A 16,707-nucleotide genomic window follows, 5' to 3' on the forward strand; every position below is an offset into this window, starting at 1 on the left:
TCCTCTCCCCTGTGAAGGCAAAACCACGTAGCAGCGTTTATAGTCTCTGCAGATTAAAAAAAAATAACAATAAATAAATAAATAAAACAGCTCCCAGTATTGTAGCTCTTCTTTGGCTAGTGAGAGACATTTATGTTTGAGCAATTTCAATTTGAAGGAGGGAAAGAAGGAGRAAAAAAACTCCTCAAGGGAAGTAATTAATTTCGGGAGGTTCCTCTTCAATTTATCTCTTTAATTTTCTAATTTAAGTATGTTCTAGAGATTTGAGAGAAGGAAAAGAATTAGAATACTGTAGCTAAAATTTTCTATATTACCCCTGTGATTTTTTTCTTTCACAGCCTATAGTTTTATTATAATAAAATAGGTTATGTTAATTTTTCCTCTTATTAGTCTTTTTTTTCCCCTGTCCTTATATTTAAACTCTAGCTATTTACCAGTTGCTATGAAATTTCTGCTGTACATAAGGTGGTGTTTTGTACTCCTCCCACCCCAACTGCATTTTCACTGAGCAGATGCTCCAGCAAAGCTGCGGTGGTTTCATCTGCCTGGACTGTTCTGGTCTTGAGCAAACGCAGTTCTCTCCCCTGCTGACCTGCTTGTAAAGCCAACCTTTCGCTGGATTTGCTTGACAGAGGGGAGAGAGTTGTATTTTGCTTCTGCTGCAGCAGAAGTGACGTTTGAGTTGGAATGTGGAAATTCGTCCCGGTTTTTGGAAGCTGTATTATTTATGGTGTGGGTGGTTAATCTACAGCTGGAAGCTGGGAGCATCGGGGGCCAGGACCTGTCTCGAACGCGTGCACGCAGCCCCCGCGGGCCGCCCGAGCGTGACCGCAGCCAGGGCAGGCCGGGGAGCGGGAGCCGGGCAGGGAACAATGCTGGGAAARCTCTCTCGGACTCTTAAGGAGCTCGTGTTTTAACTCTGTCACTGTTTTTCAATTGTAGGAAGCTAAAGGGGACTATTCCAGGTAATAACGTTTTCCTTTCTAATGCTCGTGTGCTTGATGGATGTGTTTTCTTTAGTTTGCATTGTATTTCAAACAATCAGAAGAACGGGTGGGGGTAAGAGCCCGCCTGGAGCYGTAGGTGAAGAAAGTGAAATGCGCTGCCAGGCTGGATAAAATCTTCCCTGTCTGCTGGGTGAGTAATTCCCTTTGTGAGCAGGCTCTGAATGGAGGGGGAGTTTCAAGTCCTCCTGGTTTGGTCACCCCCACCTTGCCGTTTTTACGGGGACAGAGGCGCTGTGCCAACCCTGTCGCCCCAGAAAGCCCGTACTCTGCGCCGCCTCTCGGACCCGTTTCTGCATCCTTCCTAGCGCTGGTGCATGCGGAGGGCTGGAGCCGGCAGTGCCAGACACCCGTGAGCTGCTTTCTTCACCCTCCCCACGCTTGACCCACCAGTTGCGTTGTAGCTGGCGTGCGACCTGGGGTTGCTGGCGTTTAGCTACCTGAAGCTCCGTAACCAGCCCGTGCTGGCGCTCGGAAATCACGTGCTGCCTGTTGGGCTCCATGCRCTGATTATGGGAATGAGCCGGGCTGGGGACGAGGGGGGAAGAGCTCACTTTGATTAGGAACAGCTCRCTAAGCAAATAGAAATTCAGAAGGTCAGCTTTGGTCATGTTAATATTTTACTACTTGCTGCGTTTCTGTGGAGGAAGAGTGATGTCTTTACACTTTGGCTACAACAGCTTTCAAGAAACGTGCTTTGAAAACGCTCAGGAAAGAGCTACCTGCACGCGGGCAGTGAATAACGGTTGCAGCTGACTGCCAAAACCAGCAGCAGTTGACATACTCTGTTTTCCATTCAGCGCAGAGTTGTCAAGTAAGTGCCAGTTCCTCTTCCAAGAGCTCTTCTCCAAATCCCAGTCTTTCCTCTGTGGGAGGATGCACTTTGGGAAGTCAACCACAAAGCTCCCTTTGCTTTTCTTGGTGGCTGTCAGGGAGGAAAGGTTTCAGATSCAGCTAAGGTTGGTTGGACCARCTGGCTGTATAGATGTTTTCTATCCTATTCACACTGTRGAACTGCTTTGTGACCCAGAGGCTRTTGCTTATAGCTACGACGTGCTGCGCTTTTCTCCAGAAGGACTGGTAGTCTTGCCTGATTTCACAGTGACTCCATAAGCTTCACTCAGTTTATGGACAGTTAGCCACAGACCTCAAATTACTGCAGTTTGCTTGACAAGAAGCAATTTGTTAAGCTGCAGCAACTGGCAGCTTGTGCTCTCTTAGCCTGGTACAAATTCTTAAGAGACGAGGTTAAGGTTAAACTACCTTTGTGGTTTAAACCTCCCTCGTGGTTTAAACTTAACATTAACTCCTTATCATTTACAATAAATAGGGTTTTAAGTATTGTTTCACATGTACGAGATCTGTGTACGTGGTTATTTTGCATGCCTCAGCTGACAARTTGCAAGGAGTAGGTTGCTTGTGATTAGCTTCCCAAGTATTTAAAAAGAACTGGAGGGAAGAATGCTATGCTGCAAAATTGACTTCCTTCCCCAAGTGCTTCTCTTCCCCTAACAGTTGCCTTTTGCAGCAGAGCATAGCTGCAACAATTGGTTCCTGCAGGAGCCGGGATATTACACCTCCGTATCAAATGAGCACGGCCAGCTGCTCTGGACGGAGAGGAGTGCACCAGAAATGAGGGAATTAGGTTTTACGTATCACATGAGGTTCTTTGGACCACTAGTGATAAAGCAACCAGCTTAATTGCAGCCCTATCTTGCAGAGATACTGCATGGCTAGTCTCCCCTGCCAAACTCACCCCCGATAAGAGTATATTCTCAAAAGGATCCTGTTGTTTRTACAGCGTAGCTGTCTCCATATGTGGTGTCTTGGTTTTGGTGTCTCCACTGTGCASTACCATTTGGAAATACCATTTTGAATCACCTTCTGAAATGTGGCTGTTGCGCCATTACTGCTTACGCGAGAACACGTTTGTTAACTCTTGATATAGGATTAGGACTGAATGAACTCCCAGTAAACACAGGAATTGCCTGAAGTCCTAGAGATTAGCTTACTGCAAGTTAAAAATGGGCCAGTCCGGACAAAGCTGACAATTTCTGCGTAGTCTGTTTTTTCATGGATCTAGCAGGGAGCTTTTCTGGGGAGCACATCCTGCAAATTGGTCATTTTGTGGTCAGTGGTGCAGAGCCACTGCTGACTTCAGGGGGGTATGCACAGCTCAGTACCAGGATATGGACAGTTTAAAATCCTGCAGCTGTAGTAACCCCGTGCCCCAATCCACTGTTCAAATTTTCAGAGAGCACCTCAGTGGAAAAGAGCAGTAATCTTCCCAGAAACACCCGTCCTTATCCCGTGGTGAGTGGGCGAGCACATTCTTTTGAAATCTGTTTATTTTCAGTGAGCAAACCTGACATATGGACTGTTGGAAAAAGTAAAAACTACTTATTTCTATGCCACAGGGGTCAGGCTGGAGAGACTTTGCAGTCTGGTAGTACCCACAGCACGAGAACGTGAAGACCTCGGGGGTTTGGCCTCCGCAGGTGAAAGCCAGTAGGACCACGGGGGCCTGGCYGGGGGTGTTAGGACAAGGGCATGCTCCTTATGCAGCAAGAGGATTTACGCAAGTGAGATAAAACACCTAAATCCCACTTTGAAACTTGATAGACGCTTAAGTGCATACTTGAGAATGATATCCGCAGTATGTTTATTGTTCTGCACTGGTTTCTAAAATGCAATCTAAAATTACTGCTGGCCACAAGAAGAATTATTAGCAAAGACGGCCACGCACTGCGGCCGCGCATCCGTCGCAGACGGTCCGGTTCCTTTTCCTGTTTACTGAGCCGGCGATCCTGGCCGAGGGGCTTTATACCACAGAGGTGATGGAGAGGTCTGCAAGAGCGTGCCGCAGCAGCGCCTGCGAGACGTTCGTCGGCCCCGTGTGTGCCGGGCGGCGTTAGGGCTGGTGAGGGCAGTGGGTTTCCTCCAGACGGTTTCACAGAGGTTCACAGAAAGTCTGTCCGAGGTGCTGCAAGCTGTGGCCCTCTGCCTTCGTGTGAAACGGCTCAGCACGTTTTGCTCGAGAAGAGGGAAGTGATGTTTTGCTCGTGTTTGCTTTCCGCAGCTGATCGGTGACTTTCAGCTGATGGGCTGCCTCGTCTGAAGCCGAGTTCCTATCGGTCTTCCCCAGCCCCTGCAAAACAACTCCCAAGCAAAATAGGAGTCGTTAATAGTAGCGTAGTTTTGAAGTTATGTATTCYGTAAATGAACTAATGCAGCATCACACTTCTAAACTAAACAGAAAAAGCTGCAATCGTAGCTAAATTGTTGACTTCTAAAACTCTCTGAAGGACTTTAAAGATTCGTTTGATTCAAGTTGCAGCTTCTGGAATGGTCTAATTTCTGAAAAAAAATGAGTGCAATCTATTTAAGATGATCATTTCGTTTTCAAGAAACCTAATATCTTGACAGGTGAGCAAAATAGGAGTTCAGTTTGGTAATTATTCATAATATAAGCAGGCGATGTATAATTTCTTCCTTCCTTGAAAAATAAATGGTTTAACTGTATTTAGTCTATAGACTAAGCGCCTACCACAGTGAAATACTGTGCAGTGGTAAACAGTAATATTTTGCTTTGTAGCTTGATGAAAGAGATGGTATGTCACTGTCATGAAGATGGGCAGTCCTAAATCTTGTGCTTCTAGCATTAGAAAAAATCAGATTARGTACGTGGATTATACCAGGAAAGTAACTTTGTTTTTAAGTTTATTTTCTGACTGACAATCTTGGATCATGTTTTCCCCAGTAACGTATCCCGCACTGAAACTCAGCCGTGATCCCTGAAAGTTAATTAAATTGCTGGAGGAGGGCTTTCATTTCTTTAAATCGCTGACACATTGGATTTTGATTCTAGCCTGTGGGCTGCAAAGATAACTCCCGACTGGTATAACATAACACAGACAAAATAATGAATTCCTGGTAGCTGACACATATGAGAGACGGGGGTTTATCATTACAAGAGTGATAAGAGTTTGTAAGAGGAAACTGTCTATGTGAAAGATACCCTTGCAAACTGCAGCTAGAGGGTAATTGGTTCAGGAGCTTCCAAATTTACAAACTTTACTGGGGGGGGGGGGGGGAATAATTGCTGGGACTAGCTGTAGAGAGTTAATATCAGCTATTTGCTCCTAATTAAAGAGCGTGAGCACTCCAGTATTAGACTTTAGCATTTACTTGGCAGATAATTATTTTGCCAGACAAATTGGAGAATCACTTGGCAGAAGCGAACGTGTAAACCGCAACATAGGCAATGCTACAAAATGAGCTCCTTGAAAGAAGTCAGTCATCATCTGATATCAGAGCACCTGCAAGCTGTGCTRCTTACCCAAAGACTAACCTAGCTTCCAGCTCAGGGCACCCCTGAGAAGCAAGCCCAGCCCGCTTTGGGGCATCTCACTAGGTCCATACAACCAGAACTCCAAGTGTGGCCACCTCCAGGACRTGGACAGATCACAAACATGTTTTTGGAACAAATCTCCCAGTTGTTCCTCTTTGCCCCTTCGGTTCACATCCTGGCATGGCCTCTGAGGGTGCAGGCACGGCTCGTGGGTGATGCACGAGAGCTGATGACCACTATACGATTCACGATGTCCACCTGGTGCCTGTCATAGGCACCAGCTCAGTTTAGATTTTGTTCTTCCTTTCAAAGTAAGTGCATATTTAAATGTTTATGCAATGGTATTTGCAGAGACTTTCTCCAAGATAATCCACTGTGCCCTGCAGATTCTGCTTGTAGAGCTTGTAAATCAGTGCTAGGCATYTGAGCATTGTGGCTGCACTCATTTCGCTGAACTGCCTCTTGTTTGTTGAGTGAGTCATTGTGTATTTTGCCTTTCAGGTGCAACTCTCTGCACACTTTCTCTTTAAATACTTTGCTAGGCACTTGCTCATGAACCATTAACTCTGTCTCGATTAAACCCAGCTATGTGCTTTCCTAAACTCACTCCTTTGCAATAAATAACTAATTTGAAACAAGATCAGTGTAGACTTATTAACCAGTGTGTGTGAGGAGGGAGTATTTCCTGGTGTTTTGTTTTTCAGTAAAAAGCTGAAAATCATTGTGTAAATCAGGTGCAATTACAAAAACTATTTAATCAAGGCCCCGATTTTCTGCTAAACTTAGTAAGCCCTCTTCTACACCCACTGTGTGACTTGTAGATTAGTGCGTTGCAGGACAGAACAAAGCACRTATCGTCTCTGTGATGATGTCATCTTAGTATTTTTACTGTTTCCTCTTTTAAAGCAGTCCTGTAAGGGCTCCCAGGGAATTTGTATAGTATACGTACTGTGCAGCAGATGAATCAGCCCRAATTTGGTGGGAACACAGTGAATAAATGAACAAAGAATTAGATGAAGAAAAAAAAAGGATGCTTTGAGTAAGTTAATAATCTGATGTCATGGGATTTACTATGTGCATATGATAGTGTAACTTTAGTATTTAGTCTAACTGTAATTATGACAGCAAGTAACCCATGTTTTTAAGGGGTTTCAGATGCACGGTGTAAGTACAAGGTGCTGCAGGGCCAGCAAAAGGAGTCATTGTGCTTTGTCATAGGTAAATATCTCCCAACTGTACTTTCTTTTTTTTAATCTTGCTTTTTTTCTTCTTTTTTTCCCCCTCTCTTTAAGGCACTTGTAACTCAAACAAGCAGTACTATAGTGGGTACAAGCCAGCCACCTGGGGAGGACTTTTGTGTGTGCTCTGTCACTGACACAGAGCTCTGCATCCAAAGTAGACAAGAGAAGAGGCAATTATGGAGCCAGAAAATTCATAAATGACACGAGCTTTCTCCCCGTGCACAGATTTGCTGCTGTTGTAGCTATTAGTAGCCATTTGAGTAGCGTTCAGGCTGCATGGGTAGAAGATACCTTCCCCCTTAGAAATTCCCTCAAAATACGGATTCARCATTTAAGTATACTGCCTCTTCCAGTTGTAAAATGAGATTTCACTGCTTGCGAGTGATACTGTGTTCACCTCAGCTCTGATAAATGCCTTGAGAGCAGCGTCAGTCCTACAGAGCAGTGCTCCAGGCTTGTGCCATAGGCACAGGGCAGGAATTTGGTCTCTGGTCCAACTCGAAGCACCATACTCATTTAAAAAAGAAGGGAAGTTCTCTCTGATTTTCCTCACCTTGGGGTGGKTGGGACCTGTCATGCAGTGTGTGTTTTGTGCTGTGGGGAAATGGGATGACAGCTTTTCAGCCTCTGCTTTTCCTTTTGTAGAGTTGTCAGGCCTTTATCGTTATTCAGATACTTTATTTTTCTTGCGGTTGCATGTGTCTTTGTRTCAGCATAGAGGACTACGATAACAAGCTGTAAACTTTGCTGCTGCGCTCAGACGTACTAAAGAACCACAACTAATATGGCTAATCTGACTTTTGTGTGAACAGGAAGAAAGCGTGAATGCTAGAAATAACAGTCTGTTGTTCCGAGGAAGAGTTTGGGATCCTTCAAGCGTGTATCAGCTGTGAATAGGCATCTTTGGCTTTACAGTAAATCCTCAGGTAAAGCAGAGCCAATCTGCTTCCTGTCTGGTCTGATGGTGAAATATTGCTAACACGTACTATCAGTGTGTCTGAGCAGCTTTGCCAACGTGGATATACTGCAGTAGATCCATGAGACTGGTAGCTGTCTGCAAAGACTAACTGAGAACTTAGGGCAAGGGAATTTGTCCAGGGCTACAGAAATTTGGTGACTTGAAGCCAGCTGCTTTCTCAGCACTCCGCTCCTAGTTGCAGAGGGGAAGCACGCTGCCTTGCCTGCCGAGAGTAGCTCTGGAAGCACCTTGGTCTCACCTGTCCTTCCCTGCCTCTGAGGATGGAGAGGTGTATTGATGCAGCTGACACTAGAAATGTTGCTTTTCCTGGTGTGCTCTTGACCAATCTTCCAAGTATCAACAAGCAGAGTCACAAAACTCCCATGAGACCGGTAGGCACTTGCCACTCTTCTGGAAAGCGTGACAGGGCTCAGGAGGTGGAGATATTCATCTAGAACTGATTGGAASGAGGCTGGAGCTGGAAGTCAGCCTTCCAGGTCCGTGGCTGTGATCCAGCCTGGGCTAACTCTGGGGAATTGTTTGCCAGCCCAGCTATGTTTTATGTTTGAGAGCCCCTCTCAAGCTATAAAGCTAAAACAGTTGTTCCAGCACAGCGTAGAAATTCCTGAGCTAGTTCTGCACCTGCAGCATAGACGTGTGCTGCGAGCTTAAAACGGTCACCTCCCGGGTGCCATTGAGCAAACCAGCTGCCACTTTTATCGTGTTCTTTCCCACATTGCGGGGTTTGACAGCCTCTTAGAAACGCTCCTTCAGATACCTTTCTGAGCAGTCTGCTCATGTCTGGTATTCAAGTGGCAAACCTTGGAGTCGTCCCCCAKATGAAGCTCCCCGCTGACCATGGGTTTAAGGATCAGCTCTGGCACGTCCGGCAGGCCTCCAGCCCTGGYGGAGCAATCGGGAGTGCCCTGGACGTTGCCTTTCCGGATGCTGGTCTTCCTTCAATAGGAAAAAAATTTCCTCGAGTGTGCCAGCAGACCATGAACTGAAAGGTTGGGAAATGATGGGGAACGTCTGGTGTTTGTCACAAAAGAGGATTTGTCAGCGAGTGTATTTCATAATCCGACTGCCAAGAGCCTGCTGCTCTGATTTGCTCAAAAGCTTCTAAATCAATCCACTTTCTCCTTCCTTACCTTCCTCACTCTTTCTTCCCCCCTTTTTTCCCTTGCACTTTTAACCCCACTCTTTTTTTTCTCCTCTACTGCTTTGCTGCTTCCTCCTGACACCTGCTTCTTGTAGGACCTTTAAGGGCTAGACCAGCCTCTGAGTGAGTGCAAAAGGCAACTGCTCTGCCCTTCCRTTTTTTAAAAAAAGACAAAACCGACAAAAAAAACCCTACAGGAATGCACTTGCTGCTGGAGTCCAGCTGCAGTGTGACAGTCTGTTGCTGCCTCTTGACATGTTTGCAGACAAACAGGAGCAAGAGTGATGTTACTGAGTCTGATCGGTTTAGAACCAGGTAGGGATGTAGGTGGCAACCTAGGATGGTCTCACGCACTTACAGCATCGTTTGTAATGCCACAGCGAGCGAGTTCAGTGGTGGTTCACAAGAATCAGGGCTGATGCTGGCATCTTCTGAGCACCCTGACCAGCCCTCTGAGAAACTAGACAGTTGGATTTCAAGTAGTTAATTTGATGTGCTGTTTTTATTTTATTTATTTATTTATTGCCCATGCTAAACATCTGTAACTGAATAAGACAGATTTTAATGGAGAAATTTTGTAGCCTCTTTTTATGATGTGTGATCATGCTATATTGTTCTTTAGATGTGAAGCTCCRTATTCCTTTCATATCTCAGATATGATTCTCGAAAGTGATGGTTGATTTGTGTTGTCCGTGAAATACCTTTCAGGGTAACTTGAGAGGTTGGTCAATATTTTCTAAAGATAAGGCTGSTCTAAATTTTGCTTGTTGTATGCCTAAAATCATTACACAGATAAACTGTGAGTATAGAATGGTTGCATTCAGAAAGACCCAGTAATAACTTAATCTAATGATTACACAACAACATAAAAACAAGCCCTTGTGTGCAGACAAGAAGCTTCGAGAGTAGAGGAAAATCACTATACAGTGAACTTTCCCCAGTGATAAAATCCCACGTTGTAAAATGTTGCTAAAACATTTCAGCAATGATGGACACACCTACCATCGCTTCAGTTGGATACAAGTTGTCTAAGTCCTATCCTTACCAAGTAGTTAATATTTACAAAGATGTGGGGTGATAAGCTTTTATGCTGTAGTCGCACATATTGCTTTTGCTGCTCCGGGTGTGTCTGTTGCTCTTCATGTTTTATGCTAACCTCGTTAACCACATCTTACTGCATCGAAGTCTTACCTTGAGTTACTGCATTAGCAACGAGCATAAGCTGTTTTTTGACATAATGGGTGCAAGGAAGAGCCTGGGCATCATTACAGATGGCTCCAATTAGCACAGTTCTGTCACATCTGTAAATCTGGCTAGCAGGAGTGTTGTGTTGTGAATTACGAGCAGTGAAGATACACTTTCTGGAAATACAAATATGTAAGGCTTTGGGGGTTTTTGGTTTTTTATTTTAAGTAATGTCCTTTAGGGAGATCATGCCATTATTGTCTGGGTTCCTTCACAGATTTCTGGTCAAGTTTTTAGTAAGAAAGCTTCATTAGAGCATCCGTGGGTTATAAGAAGCATGTAGGATTGGTACTAGTTTGCTGCTAGAGCTGGTAGTTTGCGAGAATTTCTATTCATAGTGTAGTATATGGTTAAATATTGCTATCTTTTTTTAAAGACAAACTGCCCTTCAGTCTCTGTGTATTAGGTCCCTCTGGGACCTATGAGCAGGGCATGGTGGCTGAGGACATCATCTTGCCCTAGATTTGTTCAGATTGTGACAGAAAATTAAATATAGGTAGTACCAAGAATGCAAGCTAAAATTCAATGTGAGCAGGAGCTGAAGTAGATTTTCATTTACTTTACCCAAATCAATTCAAGTTCCGCCAAATATCTACTGGGGAGAAAAATCCCGTGTAAAAGGGTGGAAGGGAAAGGATAGGGTCTGTGTGCTCTCATTCTTTAGTTTTCTCCGTAGTGGAAAAATACTTCGGATGAGTGTTTTCTTATATTCTCCTCCTGGGAAGTAAACAAAACTTTTGCCAAAAATATTCAGTCCTGTTGACTCTGGGCAGTTTAAGTTTATGTGTTGGAAGTATGCCAGGAATCAACAGTCGAGAAGCCCCTCTGTACTAGAGGTCAGATCAAATGCAAGTGGGCCTCTCCATCCTGACAGCTGAAGTGTACTTCTGCTCTRATGAAAACAGGCTTTTATTCTCATGAACCTACCAAACGCAGCATGTGTGGGTTTGGTTGGTAGATAGCAGAGACATAGCACAGGCAGCGGAGTGTCTTGGGAARGGGGCATCTGCCTTGTGTTTATGTATCGTCCTGCGGTCACTGTGAAACCAAACAGGAACAGGTCATAATTCAAAGCATTACTGCTGCTATCTGGACTTGTCACCTCTGGGGGAGAACTGAGTCTGTGAGGGCTTGGGAAGGTGATCCGAAGGGTCAAGGGAAGAACATGCTCTTTCTCCTCGGTGTAGATAAAGTGATAATGAACTCTGAAGGAGGAAGAGGACCRTTTGATGCTTTTATTGTCTGTAAAGCTGTGAATCATCCCAAATGCTAATCATCAGGCTCATGATCAAAAGATCTGTGCTGCTGAGGGCTAGATTGTTCTGTTTAGCAGAAGGTGTTCAGCATACAAGGAGCTATGACCTGTTTCTCCCRGGTCTTTTACAAAACTTCTCTAAGTTTTTGTCATGCAAAATCTTATGATTACATAGGAGAATATAAAATTCTCATATGGCCAAGAGAGACTTTCAGACCCTGCATATAATCGCCCATCTTGATAGGGAGCAATGTTCCCTTCGGTACGGAGTAGCAGGTTGACAGGACGAGATGATGCGTTTGGATGGCAGGATATGGGATTAGGTTCCTTTGCCTTATGAAGGAAATGCGTCCTCTGCTATTAGAGGTAGCTGGACGGGTGATTAGGTTGGCAGAAGAACTGAGAAGGTCCGGCTCTGCTGTAAGTCGTCACAGCTCTGTGGACTCTGCAGGTTAAAGAGCTGCCCCAGAACCTGTTGTTCTAGGTCAGTGCTTCAACTCCACAAGAGGCTGGCAGCAAACCTGCGTCCTTTGAAAGACGTTAGAGGGATTGGCTTGCAGTCATGGCACAGGAGTGACTGCAGTCCTTAGTGCCTAGATGTGACAAATCGGAGCCCACAAGTCTGCCCAGGGAAGCAGGTGAGCTGGTGTCTGGAGCCAGTGATAGACAATTCCATAGTGATGAATTATTTCTTCGGTAATTACCACACAGATTTAACTAGCACCCTTATTTTGAGGATAAAATAGCTCGCTACTCGGCCACATCTGGAGGTGAGAGGCCTAACAACAAAGTGGGAAGCCAGCTGTGTGTAGTAGGGCTGACATTTTCTAATGTAACTACAGGAGATGACTGAAATGATAGCCTCAGCTGTCTGAAAGGCCTGCTGGATGGCAGGAGACCATGGATCATGTAAAATATGGCACTTAATGCATGGTGGGAAGCAGGGTTTGCTGCTAGGGTTTGTTGCATTTCTGCATCATCTCCATGCTGGGGGGTTACTGACCCTGTAATGTGGCTGGCAAAGACAAGCTTGTGCTCTCTCCACCTCAGCTGCTGCAGTGAGAGCTCTGGGGTCACCATCTCACCTTGGCTACAGTGGTAGGCYGTGGGTGGGGTTGGGGGAGAGGACAGCCTCGAGGGGCACACGTGGTCCCGCCTGCTAGCCGTGTGGGCAGAGGGAGAGCAGGCTGCATCTGCCAGAGCCCARCTCACGTGTCCTGGCATCAGGCCTCTTTGTGGTGCTTCAGCCCGTGCTTGGGCGTTGTGTTGTTCGTTGGCAGTGAGGTTTCTACATAGCGATTCAGAGAGCAGCTATTAAACTTCTGATTGGGCGTGTTGTGGGTTTGGAGTCTGTATTTAGAGAAATGGCCCTTTTGTTTGACAGAAATGAGGCTTTTTGTTATTGCTTCCTTCCAAAACCCTTTTCTTTATTCCCTATATTTCCCTGCCAACCCTGATCAYTAAAGCAGCCATTGCAGTTATGCGTCATGCTTAAAAGTAGGAGGAATCTTTTGTTTTAATAATGAATTATTCTGTGATTTGCTAGTTGAAATGGAAGGGACCTCATGAGGTGTCTAGTTCAACCTCCTGCCTCGAGCAGGCTCAGCCGTGAGATCAGACCAGGGCTCAGGACTTTGGGTTTTGTTTTGTTGGACCCTGGTTCCTGAGGCCTCAGGAGGGGCATACTCAGTCTGCGTTTTCCTGCTTCCTTACAAAACCCTGGTAATCGACCTTTTCGCTGGAGGCTGAAATGTCATACAGCCTTTTCATTCCATCAGCAGGCTTTCAAGGGGGCGAATAAAAACCCCTCAGCTTTTGTGAGCGCTGACAGTATTGAGAGTCAAAAGGAGAGATCCTGATTTTCTACCCAGCTGTCCCCGGTTGTGGCAGTTGGGCGCTGGCCAACTCACAGAGAAGTGCGTATTCCTGGCAGAGGAGAGCTGGCATTGCAAAGCTCAGGGACAACAGCTAGTCCTTGCTAATTGACCCCCTTCTTGGCAACTTCATCAAAGACATTAAAGAATAAATAGGCTGTTGATTGAACTGTTTCCTCGTCCCCAGAGGTGGTCCCTCCTAGTCAGGGTTGAGGCATATTGTCGGGCTTGAGGGAAGAGGCTTGGAGAGCTATTAGCCCGTGCTCTCAGAACGAAGAAAGAGCTTTAATTTACTGTGCCATCCGTGTGACATCTGCCGCAAGCGCCCAGCGTAGCGCCCGGATGGAAGTGGTTCAGTGCTCCTCCGTTGCCRCCTCCATCTGCAACGACTATCTGCCCTTGCCTCGCAGAGTTTTATGCTGCGATCTACTCTGCTGATGCACAAGGTGCTTGGGCCAAGGCACTTTTGAGGGAAGAGTGGGAAGGTAACTCAGAGGAAATCTGCAGTGGTGGATTCTCATCGAAACGGAGCTTCGGAGCAGGAAAACACCTTCAAGGAAAGCCCGGATTCAGAAGCCAGGGCAGATGTTAATAGAGCTGATGCATTCTTCACCTAGAAAAGTCATGTTGGTGCTTGTTCCCGCTACTGCGAAGGCATGCAGAAATCCTACAGAAATGAGGCATGCAAGTTTCAGCTGGTTCATTAATGAAGTATATAAAGAGAAAGTAATAACCATTTTGTTGGTGCCTATAAATAGCTTCCTTAAATATTTTGCTAATCTTGAGACAAATTTGCATAATTTAATGCTTTTTTTTTCCTTTTTTTTTTTTTTTTTTCCAGACTGGGCCCAGAGTCCAAAATATTTGAACTTTCTGTAGAATGAGAAGTCCAGGAAAACTTTTACCTCAAAGTAGCTTAACTGAACTACTTTGTTTTCAATCAGATCTGTGTTTAATCTCTAGCAAATACTGCACTGCTTCACAAAATTCGTTGTGTGGCAGGAAGGATTTTGACTAATGATAGAGCAAAGGTAATCATACAAGCCTTGCCTTTGGGCAAAGACTTCCTTTCTGCAACTCTTCAGGGCTTGCTCTGTACTCAGCAAATAGAATGAGTCTGTGTAAAACAAATATTGATACAGTGGTCTTGCTGCCCTCATAGTCATGTGTCTCTGTAATGAGTTACAACATCAGTCCACATCACTGTCACGTGAGAGGACCTGTAGTGTTATGTTGCTATGACGGCCAGATATGGGGTAATGTAATGTGTTCTTGTGTAGCAAATACCTAACAGCACTTTCCTTTTATTGAAACTGGTGATCACATGTATGATTCACTACCAGTAACTCTGTGTCATTTTCGGTTTTAGTGATGAAAACACTAGAAAAGACTTGAAGACACTGCCAGTCTTTCCTACCAAAACACTGCAGGAACATCCATCACTTGCTTACTGGTGAGCTGTTATCTTTCTTTCAAATGTAAATTTTTGCTATAGATGATAATGGCAAGTTCCATTTTTAAGAGTTTTGAAAAATGCTTTAAAAGTTTTCAGCCTATATGGTATAGGATGTAGACTTAATCGCTCACTTTCAAATGTTTCCAACTTGTAGAAGGTTATAGGTGACACCCAGGTCCAATGTAAATCCATTCTGAAAGTTTGGTCAGATGAAGTTGGTGGGTAAGAAATTTCTGGATCAGAATTAGTGGATACTGTTCAATGGAAAGAGCCAAAATCTAAACTCCAGCCATGTCTAGAGTTTTGTAAAGAGCACTTTTCAGCTATCAGACAGTATAGTCTCTGAAGCAGAGGCAGGTCCAGTTTTGTGGCTTACATCTGCAGTAAAACACTCAACATTTGGGATGAATCAGCAATATTGTTTTCTTGTGCTTGGTAGCCCTTTGTACAAGTTCAACTCCCTCATTTGTTTCATTTCTAGGCTTGATATATTTTTGATATATTGTACTTTTAAGTATGCTAGTACTTAYGCTTTGCTTTTTCAAATCAAATGCTGTTGTTTTTTCCTTTGTTTTCAAGTATCTGACAATAAATGCATATTTTATTTCACATTCCAGTAGAATAGTTGAAGGGGAAAAACATGAAGAAGTCATTGCTGATGAATCTGTAGTTCTTCATCTATGAAATGTCTGAGGGGAAAAAGTATACTAGAATGAAAGCATTTCTATATCAACTTCTGTCTTACGTATTGCAGCACAGTATTAGCTGTCTTTTGAAGTCTTGGTTCTTTAGAACCTGAAAATGAGTTTATACAATTAGTACCATTATCCTGCAGCAGCATCTGCAGGAAAGCAGGCTGCTCTAAAATGGTTAATTAGACTCTGGAAAGCTGTGTGCTATGCTGAGGATTAGACAGGTCCATTCTGCTTAATGAAGGGTGGGAAACAAATCATTAAGAAACAGAATGTAAACTGAGTGAGAAATGTACAGGGAGACACTTTCATGCAGGCTGAGTAGGCATCTGAATTTCAACAAATGCTGTTGCGTACGGGAAAAGACCCTGCGCCTCTAAATTGTTTTTTGTGCTTGTTTTGCAGTGAGGATAGAGTAATTGAACATTATACACAAATTAAAGGTCTGACCAGAGGACAAGCCATTGTTCAGTGAGTATAGTGCTTATTAATATATGCAAATAGTATTATTACTTTTGTTTTTTTTCACTGAGAAGTGGTAACGCGTGCTGTTTTGGTGGTTATTACTTGTGAACTCTACCACTTGTATCTGTAGGACTTTTTTTCACTGAATTGCATTTTAAAGTTAAATTAGTTCAGATATCACATTTCCTAGATTTTCAGTTAAGGTAATATCTCCTCATTCAAAATACCTCAGATTTAAGAGAAATAATTAGAGCCTTACTGTATTGGAGGAGTCTTCTTCATACCTGCTTGCTAGCTGTTAATTTTCTCCCTGAACAATAAGGGCATAAGAGTATTAAGTTAAGTTCTGGAAGGAAAACAAATGCATCACTTCTGTAAAGTTCAGAAATTGGTTTCTTGAGATAAAGGTCTTCTAGGATGCATATAGAGCCCATGGAGGATTTTTTTTTAATTTATTATTATTTTATTTGTTGTATTGTACTTCCTACAGGCATCTGCAGTGTGATGTTAGAAACGAAGAAGTTTGAGTTTGTTTGGTATAGACAGCGTTGTTTCATATAGACAGCTTACAGTTTTTCTCTTGTAGTTCAGTGACTGCACTCCTCTGTGTAATTCAGAGACTTCTTTCAATGACAGCAGAGAATAAATTATCTGTTCAGTGGTTCACTGAATTGTCTCATGAGACAATTGTACAACTGCACAAACCATTTCATTTGGACAGTATCCATTTTAACGAAAGTACCATAATGAAATAGCTACAGGCAGGTCCTTCCCTCCAGTGTTTTCTAGAAGGCTCGTGTGTACAGAAGTTTTACTCTCAGTTCTCTGAACTTCTGATAAGAGAATTGTAGATCATAGATCATAAAATTGAATGTTTTGTTATATGAGAAATTTTCCATTCACTTCATTTGGGCCAGAATGTCACATGTTTCCCTAGGCCTGGATGCTAAGATTTTTCTGAAAATGTGTCTTTAAATCATTAAGTCATTGAAAATATGCAAATG

The 16,707-nt window shown here is 43.9% G+C and overlaps 1 protein-coding gene across 2 annotated transcripts in view; it reads left to right on the forward strand.

Moving 5' to 3' along the window:
• FRMD4B (FERM domain containing 4B) overlaps window positions 1-16,707 on the forward strand; it is an 88,352-nt gene that overhangs the window by 45,638 nt on the left and 26,007 nt on the right. The window contains exons 7-9 of one of the 2 annotated variants that reach the window (XM_085300075.1): window positions 943-965; window positions 14,460-14,543; window positions 15,644-15,709. In XM_085300075.1, coding sequence (XP_085156201.1) covers window positions 943-965; window positions 14,460-14,543; window positions 15,644-15,709 — 173 coding nt within the window. The remainder of the gene's footprint in view (window positions 1-942; window positions 966-14,459; window positions 14,544-15,643; window positions 15,710-16,707) is intronic. The other variant, XM_085300076.1, reaches the window with a different exon arrangement.

This window comes from Rhea americana, unplaced genomic scaffold (assembly GCF_003343005.1).
Source record: "Rhea americana isolate MKP2758 unplaced genomic scaffold, rheAme1 scaffold_16, whole genome shotgun sequence".
Classification (NCBI taxonomy): Eukaryota; Metazoa; Chordata; class Aves; order Rheiformes; family Rheidae; genus Rhea; species Rhea americana.